The sequence below is a fragment of the Fusarium graminearum genome, chromosome 1 (assembly GCF_000240135.3).
Source record: "Fusarium graminearum PH-1 chromosome 1, whole genome shotgun sequence".
In the NCBI taxonomy this organism is placed as follows: Eukaryota; Fungi; Ascomycota; class Sordariomycetes; order Hypocreales; family Nectriaceae; genus Fusarium; species Fusarium graminearum.
In genome coordinates this window covers 3816003-3837392 of record NC_026474.1, presented here as the reverse complement: position 1 = coordinate 3837392, position 21390 = coordinate 3816003, and the positions used below count along the sequence as shown (strand labels likewise).

The following is a 21390-nucleotide window of genomic DNA, read 5'->3' as shown; positions in this document are numbered from 1 at the left end:
GTAGTGTAAGCCATAACTTACAACTATTAGATACTGTGAGGCCTGCAAAATCGAGATTCGATTCCTCTTTTTTCATTCTCCGACGTTATCAAGTCCGTCGGAATTGTTCAAGCCTCTCCGCTCTTCTCTCTCTCTGCTTTCTTATCCTTCAGTCTCATTTGCTCTCTCACATAATACATATATATCATGGATTCGTTCAGCCCACTGGCCACGCGCAAGATGGACAGAGCAGCTGCTTCAAGACAGAAGAGCTGCAATGCCTGCGTGAGAGGGAAGCGCAAGTGCGACAAGAAGACGCCCCGGTGCACCCGCTGTGCGGCAAAAGGGCTCGACTGCGTCTATCAGAGGTTGCCACCAGGCGCAAGCTTCCACGACGACGATATATGCATCGCGGATTCCTTGAACGACGTCCCTGACTTTGATATGGGCTTTGACATCAACAACTTGGGAGGAACAGCAACACTTTCTAGCACTAGCAACACTTCCCCAGATAGCCTCGACAGAGTCACCACCTCGACCATAGACCTCGATTCTCCCCTCGACTTCTCCATCATCGACCACCTCATGGCCAACGACACGTCTGTTGGTTCTGAGCTATGGAGTCTGGGTGACTATGGCAGCAGCAACAGCAAGCTGGGTATACCGTCTATACCATCTATGCCCACAACACAGGTCATAATTCGTGACCTAGCTATCTTCGAGAGCATAGAGCCCTGCATGGTTGATATCAACCCCCTGGACGTGTATGATCCTCGCTCTCGCATGGGGTACACCGTCGATACCATCACCAATCTATACCGCGACTTTGCAAGGACTCGTCGCCTCCCCTTTATCCATCCTCGTCTCTACGGCTCCAACCTCCCCAAAACACTAATGGCAGCCTTCTCGGCGGCATCCGCATACTTGGCGCGCACACCAGAGAACAAAGGATGGGTCTTCAAGCTTATCGCCGACATGGCAAAGGAAATTCACCGCGAGGGCGAGCGCGCTTCAACGCCGGCGGAGAAACTAGCAAGGGTGCAGGCTATTGTGATACTAGACTCCATACGTATGTTCGACGGTGATGTGACAATGAGAGCAACGAGCGAACGTGAGATGCCACAGTTTATGGCATGGATGTTTGCTCTCAAGGAGATGGAGGAAGAGCTAAAAATTGGGGATGACCCGGCTGCTACTTTGTTGAAGGGCTCACCACCACAAAGCTGGGAGGTAAGTTTTTTTTTTGGATAAGCCATGTCGCCCATGCAGGAAACTTGCTAATGCTTGCACAGGCTTGGTTACTCGCCGAAAGTACACGTCGAACTACCGTCATGGCATTTGCTTTCGTGTGCATGATCAGTTTACTAAAATCCAACGAGCGTATGTTAACCAGCCTTCCTGTGTTGCACGAGGTCTAAACTAACCTCTTCATAGCGCCCTGCGATGTCATGGAACCAAACTTTCAGTTCACAGCCTCGAAATATCTTTGGGAGGCTGACTCTTCCATGGCCTTCTTCCGTGCGTGGCAAACAAAGCCGCAGTACCCAGTGCGGAACCTTGACTTTAAGGGTGTCTGGATGCATGCGCAGCCAGAAGATGTTGATGAGTTTACGAAGCTAATGTTGACTGCGTGAGTAACCCTGTTCTTGTTTTGGGTGTGTTGAATATGACTAACTGCCGAATAGCCAAATGGGCCCTGATGCCATCGACCACTTTATGCTTGGCCATGTGTGCTAGGAACCATGATGAAACACATTTGTATGACTATTCTATACTGATTGGGTATTCCGGGGCCATTCTCTTGGATTTAATGGGAATTTTTATGATATCACGGGACTGGATTGGCATGAAGAACAGATTGACTGCCAAGAGCTGGTAATTATTCAGGAGTACAATGATGGAAATGGCCATGGGCGCTGGTAATGCAACACCTGGCTTACACTTTTTTTTCCTTTTCGCATTTTATATATCTTCCTCGGTGATTCTCCAGACGAGCCTTTCACCACTGACCTCTTTGTTTCTCAAGATATCAACAGCCTTTTGAGCCCTCTCCACAGCTGACGACCCCTCCACAACGCGGTATCTGTTGGGTGTAATGACGCCGTCTGTGAGAAGTCTAGGTACAATCTCTGGCTGTAGGTTTTGCTTGAAGTACTCGTTCTGATTTAAGTTAGTGACGTACATTTGCGCAAGCGATTAGGGTGACTTACGGAAAGATAAAAGTGAGTACGAACACCTCGGACCTGAACGCTATCGGCCCATTCTTCAGTCAAGACTTTGCCGACATCCATCTCGTATTCTGGTTCCTCGTCTACAGTCGCGTCTCTGAGGATAACAGGGAGCATGACTGCCACAATGCTGCCAGGTTGAGCAATCTTTGTCAGTGGCCTTAGGGTACCCTCGAGTGATCCGATACAGTCGATGATATAGGGCAGCTTAGGCTCTGACTTGTTCTCGAGAGACTTGAGGATTCGATCGACAACATCGTCCTTGTGATAGTCGAAAGTCTGAGTTGCGCCAATACTTTTGAGATAGTCGTGCTGCTTTTGGCTGGCAACAGCTAGGAGATTCTTAAAGCCCCAGTGCTTGAGAACTTGGAGAGCATAAATGCCCACACTGCTGGAAGCACCCCAAATGATAATAGGACTATCAGCTTGCTTAGGAGCGTAATTCTCCGGTACAGGCCAGGGAAGCTCCAATTTCAGATCTGCAGTGACAGTATGGAATACAGTGACTAGATTAACCGAGACTGTCACAGCATCTTGATATGAAATGTTGTCTGGTATTTTCGAGGCGAGATACGCAGGGATGGTGATGTACTCCTGGTGGTTCGCCTCTTTTCCACCATGGAAAGCAAAAGCGACGACGCGGTCCCCGATACTCAAGCCCTTAAGATCACCGCCATCTCCAACGGCGACGACTTTTCCTGCCGCGCCACCGCTTCCCATTTGAGATGGGTACTCGGAGATGAGAAGACCGCCATCTGCGCGGTGGAGATCGAGGGGCGTTGAGGAAGTCCAGGCGACACGGATGAGAACTTCTCCTGGCGATGGAAGATGAACTGGGACGGTTTGAGAGGCGAAAGGCTTGCGTTTCGCTGGGAGAACTACAGCTTGCTGAGTTGAGGGGATGGAAGAAGACATTGTGATGCAGGTGAGTGAGTATAAGTGAGACTGTGATTAAATTGATGGTGTGCTAATATCTAGTTATCGAACGTGTCTATATATATATATATATATCATCAAGATATGATTTCAAGCTTGTAATGTGTTGTAGTATAATTTATTTCCTTATTACTAACAATTTCGATATTTGTCATTCGGAGCTCCGTGGAATATTTACGGACTTGGCCCCACCGGACTATATATGATCTCACAACTTCTACAAAAGGAAGCTTTACAAATAAGGACTTCTTGATTTAGAAAAAGGGAGGGACAGGACAGAAACTTCTGGTTTCTAGGAGCACAAGATGAAGACACAAGAATCGAGGTGGCCTGATGTGAGACGATGGGGAGTGATCGACATGGCGTACAGTAATACGATGTACGAAAGCAAACACTCCCCTCACATCATCAGGTTAGGTAGTGAGTGTGGTATTACCAACAGGTATAGTAAAGGTATCATATTGCATTATCATCATTGATTTAAGAATCCAAACTCCCGTCCATCTGTTTTCCCCTATCTCAAACAGTCGTCGAGCCCATCAGAACCGTACCAGAAGCAGGCCCAACATCGACATACTTTTGTGTCGCATTGCCGCTCTTCAAATCATCTCTTGTAGTTGGTGGACGTCCGAGATCAGCGACGACGTTGCGGACTCGCTGCCGCATGCTCTTGCGTTGCTGCTTTGAAGCGTCGCTCGTCAAGGTGTCTATCTCGGCTTTTGTCGGTGAGTCTGAGACTGAGACTGAAATTTGGGCTTCTTTGGAGAAGACGGTTGACCCTGAGAGGATAGAGGCTGTGTCTGAGCTTGAGGAGGGACGTTCCATTGTAGTTGGATGTTGTATTGACGATATGTGATTTGAAGCAAGTTTCAATCGGTTAGAATTGGAGTAAAGATGAGGAAAGAAAGAGCAAAAAAGGGCGGTAGTAGTCCCTCCATATATAAATGAGGTGCTACTCTCTCTATCTTTCTGGGCATGCACCTCTTTTTCAGCTCTACCAGGTCTGAGTGGGTCTAGATCTTTGTTTGGGTGCCTTTAGGTGGTGATGTTAGTGGTAACCCCGCGCTATCAAGACCTACAGCAGGTGCGCCCGCTTTCCAATTAACCTTATTTAATGTGTTCCACTTATCTCGACCAACATCAGTCAGTGACTTGGAGCATTCAGACAACCTCATCACAATCATATGTCGGATAATAATAAAAACACTGAAATACTCTGGCTCTCTTAATAGGTAGTATTTGAGGCTCGCAAGGACACCTACCCCTTGTCATATCTTGTTATCTGCCCTGTGAGCCTTGCCAACCCGATGTAACCCTCCCATCACCGATAGCCTCATGTTTGATGTGGCCGTCTATCATAGCCATACCCACAACCCTTCTAAATGCCCCCCTCACGCTGACAATATCCCATGGCCCGCAATCAAAGTCGGGGTAGTACTGTCTCTCTCTGCTAAACGCAACCACCACGTTCGTTTCCCTCAAAAGCTGTAAGACCTCCTTGTGATCTTCGATCTGATACGAATCACGGGGTTTGCCCCAGCTAACCCGGTACCAGGCGGAATAGTCTTCTCGGCCACAAATCGTGCTGTGCACCATGTCGTACAACTGCCCCATGGTGAGGCCCTGCTGAGGAAAGCCTGGCTCGATTTGCGTATTATGGCTTTCACGGAACCATCTATCAACATCGTCGTACCTCACGTATCCCAAAGATGGCGGCGGCGGTTGGGATACAAGCATCCGTCCCCAACTGGAACTGCTCCTGGTCAAAATCTCAAGACATTTCGACTTTTCCAACGCCAAGCTTCCTAGCGGACCCTGCTTTGCAACCGCGCCCTCGGGAGCTCAGGGTAGTCGAAGAAACGAGTATGCTCTTCGACTGTATGTGTACTTGCCTTCTATATCGAAAAAGCACCTCCCAAACTTCTCAACTAGCAATGGGTTGAGTGTAAATGACTCAGGTTGTCCTGCCCCGGCTGAAGACACAGGCTGAAAGAACAGCGCTTGCTGGATCTTCGGCGAGTCTGCTATCGTTGTGGCTCAGTAACGACACACACGGGATGCAGAGACAAGCAGCGTCCTCATGTCGAGGTGCAAGAGGATTGATTCCAGCAACTCGGCAACGAAGAAACTGCCGTCTATATTATTTTTGTACTCCATTGTTATATTAAGTTCTTGGTTGTTCAGTAATGGTGAATTGTGATGAAACTGAAGTAGGTCAAACAGTCTTTTGTGAGGGAATTTACCCAACTCGAGTCATAATACTATCATATCATTCTGGTGCCTAACCAATTAGAAGAATCATGTGCCAACTGGCTGCGAATACTACCTCGGCTGGTAGCAGCCGGGTTTATTTGTTAACTGCCTCTTGGTTTGGCTTGTCGCGTGAGCGTTGCGCCTCTTTTGAATATCGAATGGTATACATCGAGCCCAAAGCGCCATTTCACCTTTCAAGCGTAGTATATGCGACACAAGATTTATAGTGTTCAGTCTGTGCGTGTAGAGGGATATATATCTGATAATCATTAGCTTAGCTATAGTGTACATCAACATCGTCGACCTTCTCGCCATGTCAACCGGAGACCCAGTAGCTTATGCCCCTTCTTAACGGCACATAACAAAAGGAATTCCCAAGCGCCCAGACTCCAATTGCGCTGTCAAAAGACCCGGACGACAGCCCGTCCGTACCCAACCCTGCAGTAGATCCTCATACAGAAGCTCGACAAAGACCAGATAGGTCCTGAAGGAGCATATAAAGAAAAGAAAGGAAAAAGAATACGTTGTGTATGTGTTGAATTACTTGGTTCGTGCCGTAACCTCTACGCGCTTGTTTCCGAGGTCGACAATCTTGCCTACGAGATTGCCTGCGTGATCCATCTCAGTTATGTCGTCGGCGCCTCCCAAGCTCACGCCGTTGACCATGACATTAGGCACAGTCCTTCGTCCAGTCGTCTCGAGTAGTTGGTCTTGCAGGGCTGAGCCTTGAGGGTGGACGTCGAGTTCGACAATGTACGGCTCGGGAGTGATGGCGTACTTTTCAATCAAAATGGCCTTGGCTCGTTTCGAGTGGGGACAATAGGTTTTGGAGAAGATGATAACTGCATGGTGGTTAGTAAACTTAGCTTGTTCTTTGCTGCTTGTTCTTGACGTACCAGGTGACTTCTTGAGGATTGAATCAAGCTCTGCGCGAGCCTCGAGTTCCTCCTTGGTCCTTGTCTCTGTCACGGGCTTCTTGTCAGCGGCAGCAGCATCGGGAGCAGCAGCAGCGCCCTTCTCTCCAGCGGCCGGCTTGACAATCTTGTCCTTGTTCTGTCCCTCGGCAGAACTTCCGACGCCCACGACTTTCTTAGGGGGGTCCGGTCGCAGACCACCCTTCTCGTTCGCCTTGCCCTTGGCTTCTGCCTCAGCAGCCTTGAGACGTTGTTGCATCTCTTCGGCCATCTTTTTGTCTTCCTCGTCGATATCACCGTCTCCGTCCTTGTCGCTGTGGGCTGATCCAGCCTTCTCGCCAGTGGCAAAGTCCACGATGGGAGCAGGCATCTCGTTTGCGCTCATGGCATTTTGGGTCTTCTTGATGAATTCTTGGCCGGTGGATGTTTCAGCATCGTGGTGACCGTCAAAACCAGAGGTGTAGAAGAGAATGAAGATGAAGGTGCCGATTGTCGCCAGGATCAGTAGGCGTACTCGGCGTGGAGAAGGCATCGCGGGTGGGATGGGAACGAAGATCGTTCGCAGGACAGGACCAGGGGTGGATGCGCTAAAGAGCAGGCTCTGGTCTGGTCTGACGGAGAGCTCCTGAGGTCGCGCGACGGATTCTGATCGAGTTTGGTGGGTTTAAAAGACAGTCGAAAGGATGAAAAGGACAGAAAGGACAGTGGGAAAGGGTATCGTATCGGTCAGCCGGGGCGTTGAACCGAGGGCGATTTGTTGGAGAGCAAAAGAAGAGACCAATCTTGCCAGCCCCAGGGACAGATCAGACTGAAGGGAGAGCCGACAGCTCCCCCAATTCCAGTGGAGGGTTTAGGTAGGTCATCAGAGCCAATCAGGGTGATTATACGGAGATAAGATAGTATAACATGTCACCATCACTGTGTATCTTGATGCGCGTCGGTATAACACAAATAAAATGTTTTGTACAAATGATAACAAGTCAATGAAACATTACAAGATAGAACGAAACCAGTGATATCCCACCACCGACGCGCAGCGCCAGATCCCTCCCTTATCCAGTATTAAATAGACCAGTATCCAATCCAAATTCCTCTAGGCTAGATGAGCCAGCTCTACCCAGTCATGCCCAAGCTCTCAGTTCTCCTGCATATACTCATATCTTGCTATCGTTAAATCAATAAATATGGCCAGGCGAAATTAAATCATTTGCTTACCACTGTCTATGCAGTCTATACTGTCAACCTCTCAACGGAATGGCCATCCAGTTCTTGGTCAGGTACCACCAGGGCTGGTAGACTCTCACTCGGTTGCTGCGACTCTTCGATCATAATTTGGGGAAATCCATTATGAGATTGCGAATGCGATCTTTTTTGGTGAAGAAGTGCTGCTCTTTCGGCGTGAAGGCTTTGAAGATGATGATTGCCGTGGCGATGATGGTGATGATGATGTTCCATTGCTGGTGCAGCTTCGAGGGCGATGGCCCAGAAGAAAAAGGTTAGAGAGTAAGAGAGCTTGGAACACAACATCTTGACATGTATGTACGGTCGGATCTATCACAAAGTACTGAAAATGGTTGCTTTGAATATCTGCTTCCTGTCATTCAGGAGTCTGCCATATCGGCGACTCTTATATATCTTTCAAGGCCGCCCACTCCTTGCAGCTCATAAGACTTTATGACGAGTGATTTAAGTATTTCGATTACTTCAACTACCGCATTCAGCCTCCTCGAGACCCTTTACAAGGAATTTACAGGGTCGTGGGCCGCCCTGAGACAATCACCTGCTAGAACTGATTGCAACAATGAGCTATTTGTAGTGAGGACAGCCCCTTTGACTTATGCTCCATACGTCACATGTGCCATTCTGCTTGTAACCAAGTTTATCGGGTCATGTTTCAATAGCTTATGTTGGCTCATCATTTTGGCCGTTGAAAGCATCGTCAACGGTGGTTAGCCCTCGTGGGAAAGGGTAGGCTGGTATGAATTCCTAGTATTAGTGAGACACATTCAATAATCGCGCTCCAAACGAATTTGTCGCCAGTATAGAGTCATATCAAGATTTGCCAAGATGATTACAGTTGATGTTTTCTCACACTTCACATCATGAGGTCGGCTTGTATGGCAACCGCCTATAAAGACATGACTAAGCGAACTTGACACTCTGAACCAATCATAAAATGCCAAAAACTCTTTTATTTTCTATAGTGGCACAAGCATTGCAACTCAGTAGTGCCTAGACTACCTTAGTAACTTGGTAGACTAATTGGCGGATCCATCTATTCTTGACAAGTTGCCATTTCTAGTGACTTCGATTTCATGATCAAACAAGTGAAGTGTCCTTTTGCACGACTGACTCATATCTTGAAGTTCTTGGACAACATATAATAGATAGAATCGTCTGTCTCTCTTCATTTGCCTTCATTATACTTCTTCTCCATTGTTAAACCTTGCTTCTTGTCTTATATTCCCTTGATACCCACTCACTTCCATTTTTACTTTACCCTTGGGATTTTCTACCACCTTCTACAGAATAATCCCTTTCAATACCTGCAAATAACAAGAGTTAGACCCGGACAAACTCTCCCTAGTCGAGACCACTCCTCGCCCTTGCAACTTCAGGAGACAATTTCTCCTTTACATTCGCATCATGGCTCCTTCTAGGGCAAAATCATTGTCCTTCATCGTCGCCCTGGTCTTGGGCATCGTCCTCTGCGTCTTCGCAGCACCGACACTCGCATCTTCACCTTCAGAACCTTCTCCTAGCGCAGACGTAGAACTCATCTGCCATACAGACAATCCCAAGGATTGTTACCCTAAAATCTTCCAACCAACAGATGAGTTTCAAATTGTTCACGATGACCAAGAACTTCCTCATGGACTCCACGTTCGTCTGAACATGTCCAACGGCAAGAAGGAGGCCAAGATCAACGTCCCTGATGAGGGGAACCCTGCCCTTGAGGGGCTCCCTGTCGATCAAGCAATTGTCGTCGTAGACCAGCAGCAGCAGGAGGATCCTCAGATTCCTAAAGGTGCTCCGGCTTATGAGCCCATTGGCAAAATTAAGGAGCCCGAAGACGAAGAATTTGTCGGCAAGCCATTTTTCACAGCCATGAAGATGTTGAAGGCTGGTGAGACAGGCGAAGGCAGTGAGCTTGACGATGCGCTCGAAGGAATGGAGGAACTGTCTCATGACATTTACTACGGTCTCAAGGTCACAGAAGACCCGGAAGTCTTGAAGGCACTGTTCTGTATGATGGGTGATTCCACGGCCACCACTCCCGCAGGTGTCACACCCCGTGATCACCAAGCAGCTGCTATTCTGGGGGCCTCTCTCCAAAACAACGCAGCGGCCCTAAAAGAGGTCACGAAGCAGTGGTCTGGTCTGATGGAGGCCAAGTGCCCTGTCAACGGCAAGTCTCTCAAGGAGTCTCTATACTCATCTCTCGTACCTTCTCATGTTCCATCCTCGATCGACACCAGGACACTAGCTTCCACGGCGAAGGCCAAGGTCGGGGCCATCAACGGTCTCATGAAGAGCGACATCATCCGAGCAGACTTCCTCAAGCACGATGGCATGAAGCTTCTCCTCGAAGTCCTTGTGCCTGAAGGCAACGAATGGGGTACGACTCAGCGCAAAGTTGGACAGCTGGTCCTCGACACGTTTTTGGACGAGGATATGGGTGCCAAGCTTGGTCAGTGGCCCCGAACAGAGCGAACCAGCGATGCAAAGTGTCGAGTATTTGAGACAAGCACCGAAGAGGGGTGCTGGGATTACCATGTTGCGAGAATCTTGAAGGAGAACAAGAGGGATAGCAGCCACTGGAGCCGGGACTTACATGACCGGCTTGCGGCATTGAGGAAGAGCGGCAAGGTTCCGCCTCGACCTGAATTGTAGAATATTTACGTACCCGGGGTTTTAAATAATAGAAATCCTGTTTTGTTCTTGGTAGAATATCTAAAACCTTCCATGTCTTGTGATGTTATGGTTCAAATTGGTGGTGGATGTTATGGGTGAATTGTTCCCCCCACTGACTGGGTTAGCAATGAATGGCTCAGCAAGCAAAGAATTTCATAGAGACTTAACCTTGCATCATCCCACTTACACTCTACAGCATCAATATCCGCATCGATCACTTCTCGAAACCCCAGTTCAGCCCAAGAAATTATTTCAATTATTCGTTTCCGTCTAAATGGATCAATCAGCACCTTTCCGAGTAAAATCTCATCGTAAAGGTCGCGGCATCTTCTCCACCAAGTCCTTTGCTCCAGGCGATGTGATCCTCCCATTTACACCCACGATTCTCATCCCCTCACTTTCTCACATAAACACCATATGTAGCCATTGCTTTAAACAAGCAGAAGTGCGCGCCTGTTCCAGATGCCATGCTGTGTCCTACTGTGATGCTGCTTGTCAGGCGGCAAACTGGACGGCTGTCCACTCCAAAGAGTGCAAAGTTCTGCGCAAGGTCACCGAACAAGGGCGCCCCGGACTACCAACGCCTATACGTGCAGTTGTCCAAGCGCTGGTTAAGCCAGAGATTGGCAATGCTATAGAGGATTTGGAGGGCAACGCCGCGTCTTGGCGGAAGAGTGAGAAGTGGGCGGATATGGAGATGATGGCGATGGGTGCGAGTGCCTTTGCTGGGCTGGGAACAGGTCAAGAGGATGTTCAAAAGGCACTGACTATTCTCTGCAAAGTAAGTATAAGATTGACAGCTGTGTACTGCCATTCGCTAATCCTGCGTAGATCCAGACGAACGCCTTTCACAGATACGACACCGATCTAGGCCAAGTGGGAATCTTTCTAGGAACAAAGCTTGCCATGGCGAACCACTCCTGTATCCCAAATGCTATGGTGCAGTTTATTGGCAGGAGAGCTATACTTAGAGCAGAGAAGCCGATCAAGATTGACGATGAGATCGAAATCTCTTACACAGGTGTGTCTTCAAGCCTCAGATTTATCGATTGGCCTTGACTAACAAACGACCAGATTACACGTTCCCTCTGTCAAATAGAAAACTGGCACTTGCACCATACTTCTTTGACTGCATGTGTCTGAGGTGTGAAAAAGACCTCAATGTGTACCAAGTATGCGCTGGCTCACCTATCATCGACATGAATCGTCATAGTCTTGTCGCGGATGTTGGCAAACTTGGTCGACATCCTGGAGCAACAGATCCGAACAAAGTCTCCACGGCGAGAAGACAGAGTGAAGAGCTTTCCGAACTTCTAGACAAGAAAGATTCAGCTGGCTCTTTGGAAACTCGCCGCGCATCTCTACAGAAACGCTACCACCGATGTAAAGACTTGGCCGCCAAAGACATGTGGGCGGTATCGCCGCTCCCACAACTGTTATCAGAGATATCGATCCTGTACGCCGAGGAAGGTAATTTCGTATATGCTTTGGTAACGGCATGCTTTATCACAACTTCCTGCGACTCCTATCGACATGTCCTACCTTACCACCCGGTCCGCATCAAGGGTCTTTTACTCGTTGCCAAACTCCTGGCCAACACCGCAGCGGACACAGCCTCCCTTGGAAGTTCTCAAGCGGTAACAATCAAGGGGGACTTCAACCAAAGGGCTCTGCAGACACTTCAGGATATCGACCAAGTGTCACTGTGCCAGATGTTGCTCATCATGATTCTCAAGTCTGTTCCCAAGGATTATGTGCAAGAGTGGGAGGTCTCAGTCACTGCAAAGCAGATGTTGGATGAGATAATCCAACTCCCAGGAAGAGAGCAAGAGTCATCACTGATTAATGATTGGAGAAAGGATCCTGAAGCTGATCAAGCGAGGGCCTTCTTTGAATACGCTGTAGTGAAGCAAGTCGATGCCCTGGTTAACCTAGGATTGGAGGTACTCAAGATGGATTTTGGACAGTGAGAGAATATATCCATGGATACAAAGCTTTCATTTTTTGAAATCTATCGAGCAAATATCTATGAAATATGAAGTAATTAGCTTGCCAACTCAGGTATTTGTTACAGGCTATTATACAAGCACTTAGTACTATTGGTCGATCTTTCAGTGAGCTTCCAGACTTCCATTTCCCCCACTTTCCGTAGTCTAAGGTAAAAACGGCTGCAACTCAAAAGGTACGTAGTTTTTCGCATGGCAAATGCTTTCTGTGTTCTTGACTTTGATCGTCAATGAATTTTACTTCCTTGCAACTTCGTTAAATCACGACGTAAATTTTTCTACGTCTTTATTTTTAGCGGCGCATTCTCTGCGCTCGCACAAACTCATCATGGGTAAGAAATCAAAGAGAAAACCCGCCCAACTCGTCGACAAAACCCTTACCGTCCTAGGAGCCGACCCAGTCCTCGACACCACCGAAAAGTCCTCCTCCAACAAACACAACGATGTGGTTCAGCAGCCAGACAAGTTCGACGAGGGTGTACCCGTGACAACCGCAGTCTCAAAAATCGAGACTGCTACTTCCACACAAAGCGATAGCAGTCTCAAGCGCTCCAAGCCGCATGAAGATGACGACGAAGGAGAATGGCAGGTCGTTTCGCGAGCTTCAAAGAAGCTTAAGAAGATTCCCAAGCCAGGCAAGAATTATCCCACGATTACCTTCTCGCCCAACGCGCGGCTCCAATCAAAGATCAACATCGCCCAACTACGAGATCTGGTAACTTATATCTTCGCCGACGGTTCTGGTCCCCAGTGGGTTGGCGTTACCCACCGTCCTGCCTTTCGAAAGATTGTGGCTATCATGATACCCGGTGTTGAGGAAGCTATGTTCAAGCACACAGTCGACTTCGACACGTACAACGATATTGCAAAGGGAAACAACACTATTGCCACATCGCCCGACGACTATTATCCCAGGGAGTTGAAGGAAGAGCGTTTACCAACAGCACTGCAGCCTTTCGCAAAAATGTTTACACACTTGTGGCCTGTCAAGACTCCAGGCGATGACCGTCATGGAAAGATGCATTCACCGCTGGCTGCCTTTCTGACCGCCCCTGCTCCTAAGGAAAAGAGTGGACAGAAGAAAGGTCCCAAGCCAGCATTCGAGCCCCAAGGGTGGAAGAATGAGAGGACATCCATCACCGAGTTTCTTTGCACCGTCGACGACCTAAGTGACAATGGCTATCTGGTCCACCCAGCTATGCTAGAAGGTGCCGCCAAAGACAAGTTCGTCCTTCCTCCTGGCTGGGTGATCACCAATGTAGATAAGTTTGAAGACGGAGAGCCCCCTAAGGACGAAGTTCAAAAGGGTAGTATTACGGCCGGACGAGACGTCTTGGCTCTGGATTGCGAGATGTGCATGACAGGGGAAAACGAATTCTCCTTGACACGAATCAGCGTAATCGATTGGGTCGGCGAAGTGGTACTTGACGAGCTTGTCAAGCCTGATAAGCCCATCATTGACTATGTCACCCAATTTTCGGGTATCACAGAAGATATGCTCGCACCTGTTACAACCACGCTACATGATATCCAGCAGAGGCTCCTCGAGTTGTTGACCCCCCGCACAATCCTAATAGGACACTCTCTAGAGTCAGACACCAAGGCTCTTCGCATCTCTCATCCCTTCATTATCGACACCTCCATTATCTACCCTCATCCTCGTGGGCCCCCTCTCAAGTCTTCTTTGAAATGGCTCGCACAAAAGTACCTATCCAAGGAAATTCAAAAAGGCGGTGCAAACGGCCATGACAGTATTGAGGACGCCAAAACATGTCTCGATCTTGTTAAGCAAAAATGTGAAAAGGGAAAAACCTGGGGCACATCCGATTCCCAAGGAGAGAATCTGTTCCGTCGTCTTGCACGGGCTGGAACTGCATACAAGGCTCAAGGGGGCGCTGCAGGAGGCCTTGAAGTGGGCAAGACAAGCGCCGCTATTGATTGGGGTGACCCATCCAAGGGCGCAGGAGCCGGCGCGACATATCAGCTTGGCTGCAAGAACGACGAGGATGTGACCAACAACGTGATCCGTGCCGTGCAAGGAGACCCGGACGGCCTCGAAATCCGTGGCGGCGGCGTCGACTTTGTTTGGGCGAGAATGCGTGAGCTTGAGGCCCTCCAAGGCTGGTGGAACCGTAACCGTGTCGAAAACACAAACAGCGATGGCGGTCCCCCCGAAGAGTCCGAGGAACTCTCAGACAGATCCCATCTCGAGCAGGCGTTGGTCCGTTTCACAGAGCGCATTCAACGCATCTATGATGCCTTGCCGCCCTGCACGGCCTTCATGCTGTACAGCGGCTCAGGCGACCCGCGCGAAATGTCTCGCCTGCAGAAGGTGCACGCGCAGTGGCGCAAGGAGTACAATACCCCTGGTAAGAACTGGAACGACCTCAGCGTCAAATGGACAGACGTCGAGGACCAAGAGCTCAAGGAAGCGGCGAGAAGGGCCCGATCAGGTATTGGTTTTATCACAGTGAAATGATGATTGTAAGAACTGAGTTAGTATAGATAGAGAGACTTTGATGTAGACAGGCCGCAAACCAGTTTAGCTATTAAAGATAAAGAGTAGAAGCACGGGACAGTAACAACGCCTGCTTTCATGAAGACATATGTAAAACAAATACACATGTCAAGAAGAAACCGCATTTTGCAGTTAAGGATCATTACAACTTCTCATTAGGATTTTATCAAATGTAAACCCTGGTTCTTGTCCCATCGTCTCAGGATGGGCATATCCAGACCCTTGACAAGATATTTCCCCCCTAAAAAATTATATATGCCAACCACACTCATTTTCCAATGTAATATACTACAAAATCACGAAGTAGATAGCATAAATGAGCTTCCATATCGACCGCCCCTTGTGTAAATCCACTCCTCGGACAGCTTTTTTGTTACGCCAACGCTAGTATGGACATTCTCAAAAAGTACAAATCCCAAAGATACAAAGAAAAGAAGAAAACCAGGTCCCAGTCAGAGCAAAGATGCCACGAAATCCATGTAAAACGCCTGTCCTTTCGCTTGTACTTTCGTAGCTTGTGTTTCGCCGCAAGTCTCTACGGCTGTGATTGAATGTGTATGATCCATAACCAAAAATGAAAGAAAGAGAGAGGTGAGAGCATGTGTGCTCGTGTGCAAGATCCCCGTGGATCTTGATCTATAGATCGTGTACATAGCGTTTAACCCTGAGGGTAACCAAACAAAAAGAAAATGATATTAAGATGCAACCCATAAAGGGTGTAGTGAGTGATGTTTGTGTAGAGAGAGCATGTCATGGCGGGCGATCGCGTTTAGGAAATAACAACATTTGTTTTGTTGTGACACCAAGCAATATGACATGATCAAGTGCGAGGCCTCATGGGGAGGTCTTCGACAAGCTCAGCAGAGCTGCCGAGCAGATCCACGTCACGGTGTAACGGGTCAACTCGGCTGACACCATGTTGCGACACCATGCCAAAACTGGCCGGTCGCTCGTCGATTGATGAGCCGAAGTTAATTTGTGTGAACTCCCCTGGGAACTCTATGGATGAATTGGACGACAATCGCTTTTGGGAGTTCGTCCGTTCGAACGGTAGCCGAGAGGATCCTGATAATGTAGCTCGGTGGTGGCTCGAGACGCGGCTTACTGCATCGTGATCTCGCCACTGTGAGTCGAATGATATTGTTGAGCCAGGCATATTCATCAGGTTAAGGGACGGTGCCCGGCTGTGACTGTGATCACTGCTACCTGCGAAGTGGCCCGACGCACGCTTAGAGCTCTTGCGAGGGATTTCCGGGGCATCGTCCTCAGCTTCGCGCAGTGCGATATGTGGTGCCTTGGATAAAGATTTGCTCGGCTCTCTTGGGACGCTCTCGCTGCCAACACTAAAGGTTCGCTGTGGCCGCTCCAAAACAGGGCTGTCTGGTTCAGAGTCCTGAGGATCGCCATTGTCGTCAAGAAGAGCACTCTGTGGTTGGCGACCAGGTGAGCGCCTTGGCTGAGGCTCATCATCATCATCAGAGTCGATAGGTCCGTTGCGTAGCACGCCCATAGCCACAGGAATGCCCTCAGGGGGCGACTCTCCACCATTCCTGGCCATCATGGCTGGAGGCATCCGTGAACTTCTGACAACCTCGAAGCCCTTGCCCTTCTCCTTCGTCTTACCACCAAGAAGAGTTCGGAACCATCCTGAAGCGGTAGCCACAGGTCCCGTGGGATCAGCAGGCCCAGTTCCAAGTTTCCGGCCCGGGCCATCGGAGTTCAGGGCTGGTCCACGAACACCATAGTAGAAGTCCACTTCACGGGTAGCATAGTCAGGTCGGTTTGGAGGAATACTGACTTGAGAATACCCAGCAGGAGGAGGGGGGGCCGGTGTCGGTCCTCGAGAAATATCTGCACCCATATCTGCAGGGTCGCCCAGGGCTCCCGGCTGGCTCATTCGTTTGACATCTGGGGGACTCGAGGCGCCAGGTCCTTCCGAATGAATTGATCCATTCGTTGCCTCGCGCCGTCTTCTGGGTGGTCGATAGTAGGGGTCGGCGGCATCCATTGATTGTGTCGGATGATGACGGGCAGCATTGGGCGAAGGCAAGAAAGAAAATGTACTCCTCTCTCCAGGCGTGTGAGGCATATATGAACTGCTGCTGTCGATGCCATGCGGCATGCCGGAGTATACGTCGATGCTGTCGAGGGCTGAGCTGCTTCTATGCCGAGGGTTCATGAGTCCACCGAGACTAGCACCGGACTCGCTACGAACCCTTCCGCTAGGCATGACATATCCTGACTTGCCACCATCGTCCAGGTCCAACATTGCGGCAGTTGACAGCTGGCTAGCTCGGGATGGGCCGGTGTTACGATGCTGTGTGTTGCGGCGAGACAGCTGTCGCGCACCAAAGATCTTTGTGAGTCCTCCACGGGTGAGACCTCGAGCGTCATCTCCACCCGCACCGAGCATGCGAGCCGTGACCTCAATGATGGTCTGCAGAGCGTTGAGGAAGAAGCCAAAGATCAAAGCCGTGCCGTGAAGACCCAAAATGATGTATCCTATCCAACCCTTATCCCCCTCAGACACATCAAGTGTCGGCACAAATGCTACCATTAGTAAGATGGATACGAGACGAAGGGAGCCAAAAAGCGTGTGATAAGCGTTCATCGCTGTTGAGCGCTGGAATGGCCGGAAAGCGTGGATTGTGAGGATGTGAATAACCTCGCAAATGGCAAGCAAAACAACTTGAGCAATACCGCTTGGTTGAACTGCACCCACAGTAATGCCCCTGAGAAACGTCAAGAAAACGGGAATAAGGGCGAATGCAGCAGCCTCGTCAGAATAGGTGTTGTACAGAGGCCCATACAAAAGTACAGTGGGTAAGTCATCGTAGAGGACGGATTTCGGTCTTGTCCTGATGATGAGATAGAAGAGATACGAGGCAAAAATGATGAGGAAGATTAGAGTAACGACGGCCAGAGCAATTGTGTAAGTCGGAGAGTCACCCGCAATGACGAGCTGAAAGCATGACAGGGCAACAACGGGGAACAGAAAGTAGTTGAAGACGATGCGGACGGCATTACCGACGGAAAAGGGGACGTTCTTTGAGCGCAAGTCTTCCTCAGGTGTGTTGTTGATCTTGCGAAATAGCCACTGAACTGCGAATCCTCCCTGGACGAGCACGGTCACTGAGGCGATGCACACGCATAGCCAAATCATCATGCCGGCCCAAATATCTCGGCTTTCTGCCATGCCAACCAACTGGCCAAGCTCCTGGAGTCCGTAGGTAGCATTGGTGACATAGATGCCATCCACGACGCTTTGCCATGAAGGAGCATCGGCGACGAAGCTTTCATTAAACATCAGTGTCGACCATGCCATCTGACTGACGATAGGTTGATAGAAGCCAGGGTAGTCAAGCGTAAGACTGCCGCTCAGTGCAATGAACTGGATATACTGAAGACAATCGCCAAACCCAGGGGTAACGAGGCGGAGCAAGTCGACATCGCGTCCATAGTTCGAGGTCCAGTGGAAGACATCAGTTGAGCCCCAGGGACTGAAGATGGCTGAGAAAGAAACTGCGAAACCTGTGAAGAGCAACACAATCATGGGCAGAAACTTGAGCAGCCACGAGAGACCCCCAAGATCAGGAGTTATGGCCATAGAAACGCACCCGATCTGCGGGGCCTCCCGAGTTCCGTCAACGATGGACATGCTTGGTGCTAGGGACGCAAAGGCATATGATGCGTATGCGTCCCAGGTGATATTGAGAGAAGGCAACTTGTACGCATCACTGTAGATTTTCTATTAGTCTGTTGTCCACGAATGAACTCACGGCGTGGTGTAGCTACATACCTGTAATCAACCTCTCCAAAGTAGGGACCGAGGGGGCATGAACCGTTGACCAACGAAGTATTACAGAAATTAAACCTTTGGTTGTACGGAGCATAGGTCAAGAAGTTCACCCTTGGGAAGTAGGTCGTCGCAGTCCGGTAGCCGCTTTGGGGAAGCTCAGCGATTTTGCCATTGATGTCATCGTCGTTTTTCCAGGAAGGATCATCAGGTCCAGGCAGTTGGCTCGTCGTTCGAGCACCTGTGACATTACCCCACACGATGACACGGAGACTGTGTTTATCGTTCTCGATATCGAATACGGCATCGGCATATAGGGGGACCCATTGTAGTCTTGTCGGTTCGTGCAAACGGTAGGCGTCGCTGAGGCAGTTTGTAAAAGGAATCCTCACGGCATAGGCGGGCGATACGGCGTGCAGTGCGATTAGAAGAGCAACTAATATACTTTTGGAGAATTGCGATATCGTGCTATGTCGAGGGACCCATGCCCTGTGTCGAGGGGCAACTTGTGACATAATTGTGGAATGTCGCCGCTGCTGATGTGAGTGATTAGATGAATCTACAGTGACGAGAGCATCAGGCGCAGAGCCAGAGAATAGGCGTTTCGATGGCCGTGCCACATGTCGCCTCCCAGGCAAGCCTTGGGCGAGGTCGTGATAAGGTGTGCGAGAACAACAATCGACGGGTTGTTGACCGGCCAGACCAGGCTGCATAGCTTCAAGTTTATGTTATCTATAAAGTTGAGATAATCAAGATTGAGTTGCCGACAGGGACTAGTAGCCCAAGGCGGATGGGAAAGGTTGAAGCTGTCAGGGCGAGAGCAGTCGAGTTAGATCGGATCGGGGGTGTTCGTGGTGGCTCAGACTGAGATCATCTTGGTTGTCGAGGAAGGGTAAGCCGACGGATGGTTTGAGACCAACCAGCAAACGACGGATGCAATTCTCGAAACGGCAGTGGACGACGATACGTTTAAGACGACCACGGATCAGATCAAATGGCGAAAGCTACTAGAGCTACCTAGGTAAAAAGGATGCTGATAGAGACTACTTGAAACACAGGATGGAGAAGCGAAGCGAAACGGTATCGAGCGATGGATGGGATGGAACGTGAACGTGAACGAGCGAGCGAGTGAGCGAAAGTGAGAAATTAATCCAGGTTGATGGAAGATGGGAAAAAAAGAATGAGATCGAATTAAGCAAAGGGAAAAAAAAGAAAGCAAAAAAGGGTAGAGAGGGTAAAGGGACCCAACAAGCAGCCAGCCCAGCCCCAGGTGGTGTGCTTGTGCTTGTGCTGTGTGCTGCGCTGTGCTGTTGCGCGTGTGTCAGTTCTGCGTGCGTGCCTTGATCCTGAACGGGCTGCGATGGGGTTTCGTTTTCTTTTTTGGGGGGCCCAGGAAAGAGATGGAGCAGGAGCGAGTGGGAAAATGTGACGGGGAACCAATCCTCCTTCACCATGACAAGGGTGTTGCCTGATCGGGTCGGAGTACCTGGTACCTACTTCTAGTCGAGGCCGGGCCAGCACGGGGGAAGGAACCTCCTCTGTAATACGGATGCAGTACGCTAGAAGCAGCCTGTAAGGACTCCCCTTAAAACAGGACTGATCACCTGGGAGGTCCTGTATGATGGATGGAAGCGTTGACGATCCCCCTGTAAAGATCTACAGCATAAGTGGGCTATTTTATACGTGTTGCGTGTATCACCTCTTTTTCATCAGTCCGCTGCTCGGGTAACTTGATGAAGGTATTAAGAAACGGAGTATTAGCATTTCCCCCTTAGCGAGCAGGAAGCTCAGTCCAAACCGAAAGAAAGAAAAATGTCGACACCTGGCCTCGAGTGAGATTTTGTGGAATGAATAAAAGGGTCGCTTTTGGTGCTAACGAAGCTGGGTCGATGGGTGTTGTGGCTGGGTCGACGCTAAGAGCCTCCACAGTCCTATCTTTATCTCAGGTCATCTTGGATCGAGCCATGGATGTATGCTTATCAGGAGAAGGGTGATTATTGTGCTACCAAGGTAATAAGAGTTGTGATTAACTGTGGCATGCCAGGTGACTTTATGAGGCACTTGAGATCCGATACTCTACTTATCCCGGCTAATAGGCTCGTGATTGTGCCACCACAGCACATTAATCCAGAGCCATGTTGTTGCTGGAGTGAGCTGAGCTTTACAAGTACCGGGTACTTGTTTCCTGCAATTCTCGTAAAACAAATTCCCCTCCAATCCCAATCTGCGCTAGCTTGTGACGTTTGGTATAAAACGTCATGGCGTGCGGCTTAGATTCAACCCGAGATGGAGTTTCCATTTCGACGGGCTACTAAAACAGGCAAAGGCCGTTCGCCAAATCATAAAACATCTTGTTAGTCGTTGTTGACCCTTTCTTTTCCCCTCTTGAATGCCATGGGGATATTTCTTCATCACAATATATGTGTATCTCATAAATTGGTCATCATCACTCCGAAGTTTTCATATATCAATAAAGTCAAGTTAGACTAAATTAGAAAAATTAGAATATAGGTTTGATTGCAATCCTCGTTTAGGAGCCAGGGCATGCAAGGAGTCCATCTTGGGTCAGCCACAGCCACAATGGAACGAAGTGCATATTACCATCAAGTTACCTTTTTATTGTGCCTTTATTCTCTCTCACATTCTCATACAACGTTGTATATAACGCTGGGCTCTATTAATATCAGCCGCCTGACTGCCTATCTCGACACGTTCCATTGGACGCCATCTCATGTCTGCTTACTTGCTACACAGGAGGCGCATCGAGAACCATCGCCATCTCTCCACCCAGCTGAATTCACGAGATCTGAGCAGGCAAGGCAAACATGTGAGTCATGACAACATT

At 49.2% G+C, this 21390-nt stretch overlaps 9 protein-coding genes across 9 annotated transcripts; 4 read left to right on the top strand and 5 right to left on the bottom strand.

Annotated features, from left to right (window-relative positions):
- Positions 1-186: 186 nt before the first annotated feature.
- Positions 187-1613, top strand: FGSG_01172 (uncharacterized protein; the record flags this gene model as incomplete). The annotated part of the gene is made up of 3 exons (XM_011318641.1): positions 187-1209; positions 1272-1359; positions 1414-1613. The coding sequence occupies 3 exons, from the start codon at positions 187-189 to the stop codon at positions 1611-1613; spliced, it is 1311 nt and encodes a 436-aa protein (XP_011316943.1).
- A 328-nt stretch (positions 1614-1941) lies between these two features.
- FGSG_01171 (uncharacterized protein) lies at positions 1942-3122 on the bottom strand (the record flags this gene model as incomplete). The annotated part of the gene is made up of 2 exons (XM_011318640.1): positions 1942-2139; positions 2190-3122. The coding sequence occupies 2 exons, from the start codon at positions 3120-3122 to the stop codon at positions 1942-1944; spliced, it is 1131 nt and encodes a 376-aa protein (XP_011316942.1).
- A 540-nt stretch (positions 3123-3662) lies between these two features.
- On the bottom strand, positions 3663-3968 carry FGSG_11909 (uncharacterized protein; the record flags this gene model as incomplete). The annotated part of the gene is made up of 1 exon (XM_011318639.1): positions 3663-3968. One exon carries the CDS (start codon positions 3966-3968, stop codon positions 3663-3665), a length of 306 nt encoding a protein of 101 aa, XP_011316941.1.
- A 453-nt stretch (positions 3969-4421) lies between these two features.
- Positions 4422-4757, bottom strand: FGSG_11908 (uncharacterized protein; the record flags this gene model as incomplete). Its single annotated transcript, XM_011318638.1, has 1 exon — positions 4422-4757. One exon carries the CDS (start codon positions 4755-4757, stop codon positions 4422-4424), a length of 336 nt encoding a protein of 111 aa, XP_011316940.1.
- Positions 4758-5936: 1179 nt separating this feature from the next.
- On the bottom strand, positions 5937-6842 carry FGSG_01170 (uncharacterized protein; the record flags this gene model as incomplete). The annotated part of the gene is made up of 2 exons (XM_011318637.1): positions 5937-6238; positions 6293-6842. 2 exons carry the CDS (start codon positions 6840-6842, stop codon positions 5937-5939), a joined length of 852 nt encoding a protein of 283 aa, XP_011316939.1.
- A 2114-nt stretch (positions 6843-8956) lies between these two features.
- Positions 8957-10222, top strand: FGSG_01169 (uncharacterized protein; the record flags this gene model as incomplete). Its single annotated transcript, XM_011318636.1, has 1 exon — positions 8957-10222. The coding sequence occupies one exon, from the start codon at positions 8957-8959 to the stop codon at positions 10202-10204; it is 1248 nt and encodes a 415-aa protein (XP_011316938.1). The 3' UTR covers positions 10205-10222.
- A 277-nt stretch (positions 10223-10499) lies between these two features.
- Positions 10500-12195, top strand: FGSG_01168 (uncharacterized protein; the record flags this gene model as incomplete). The annotated part of the gene is made up of 3 exons (XM_011318635.1): positions 10500-11010; positions 11057-11246; positions 11300-12195. The coding sequence occupies exons 2-3, from the start codon at positions 11132-11134 to the stop codon at positions 12193-12195; spliced, it is 1011 nt and encodes a 336-aa protein (XP_011316937.1). The 5' UTR covers positions 10500-11010; positions 11057-11131.
- Positions 12196-12559: 364 nt separating this feature from the next.
- Positions 12560-14710, top strand: FGSG_01167 (uncharacterized protein; the record flags this gene model as incomplete). The annotated part of the gene is made up of 1 exon (XM_011318634.1): positions 12560-14710. One exon carries the CDS (start codon positions 12560-12562, stop codon positions 14708-14710), a length of 2151 nt encoding a protein of 716 aa, XP_011316936.1.
- Positions 14711-15569: 859 nt separating this feature from the next.
- Positions 15570-19258, bottom strand: FGSG_01166 (uncharacterized protein; the record flags this gene model as incomplete). Its single annotated transcript, XM_011318633.1, has 2 exons — positions 15570-18486; positions 18549-19258. The coding sequence occupies 2 exons, from the start codon at positions 19256-19258 to the stop codon at positions 15570-15572; spliced, it is 3627 nt and encodes a 1208-aa protein (XP_011316935.1).
- Between the last annotated feature and the right edge of the window lie 2132 nt (positions 19259-21390).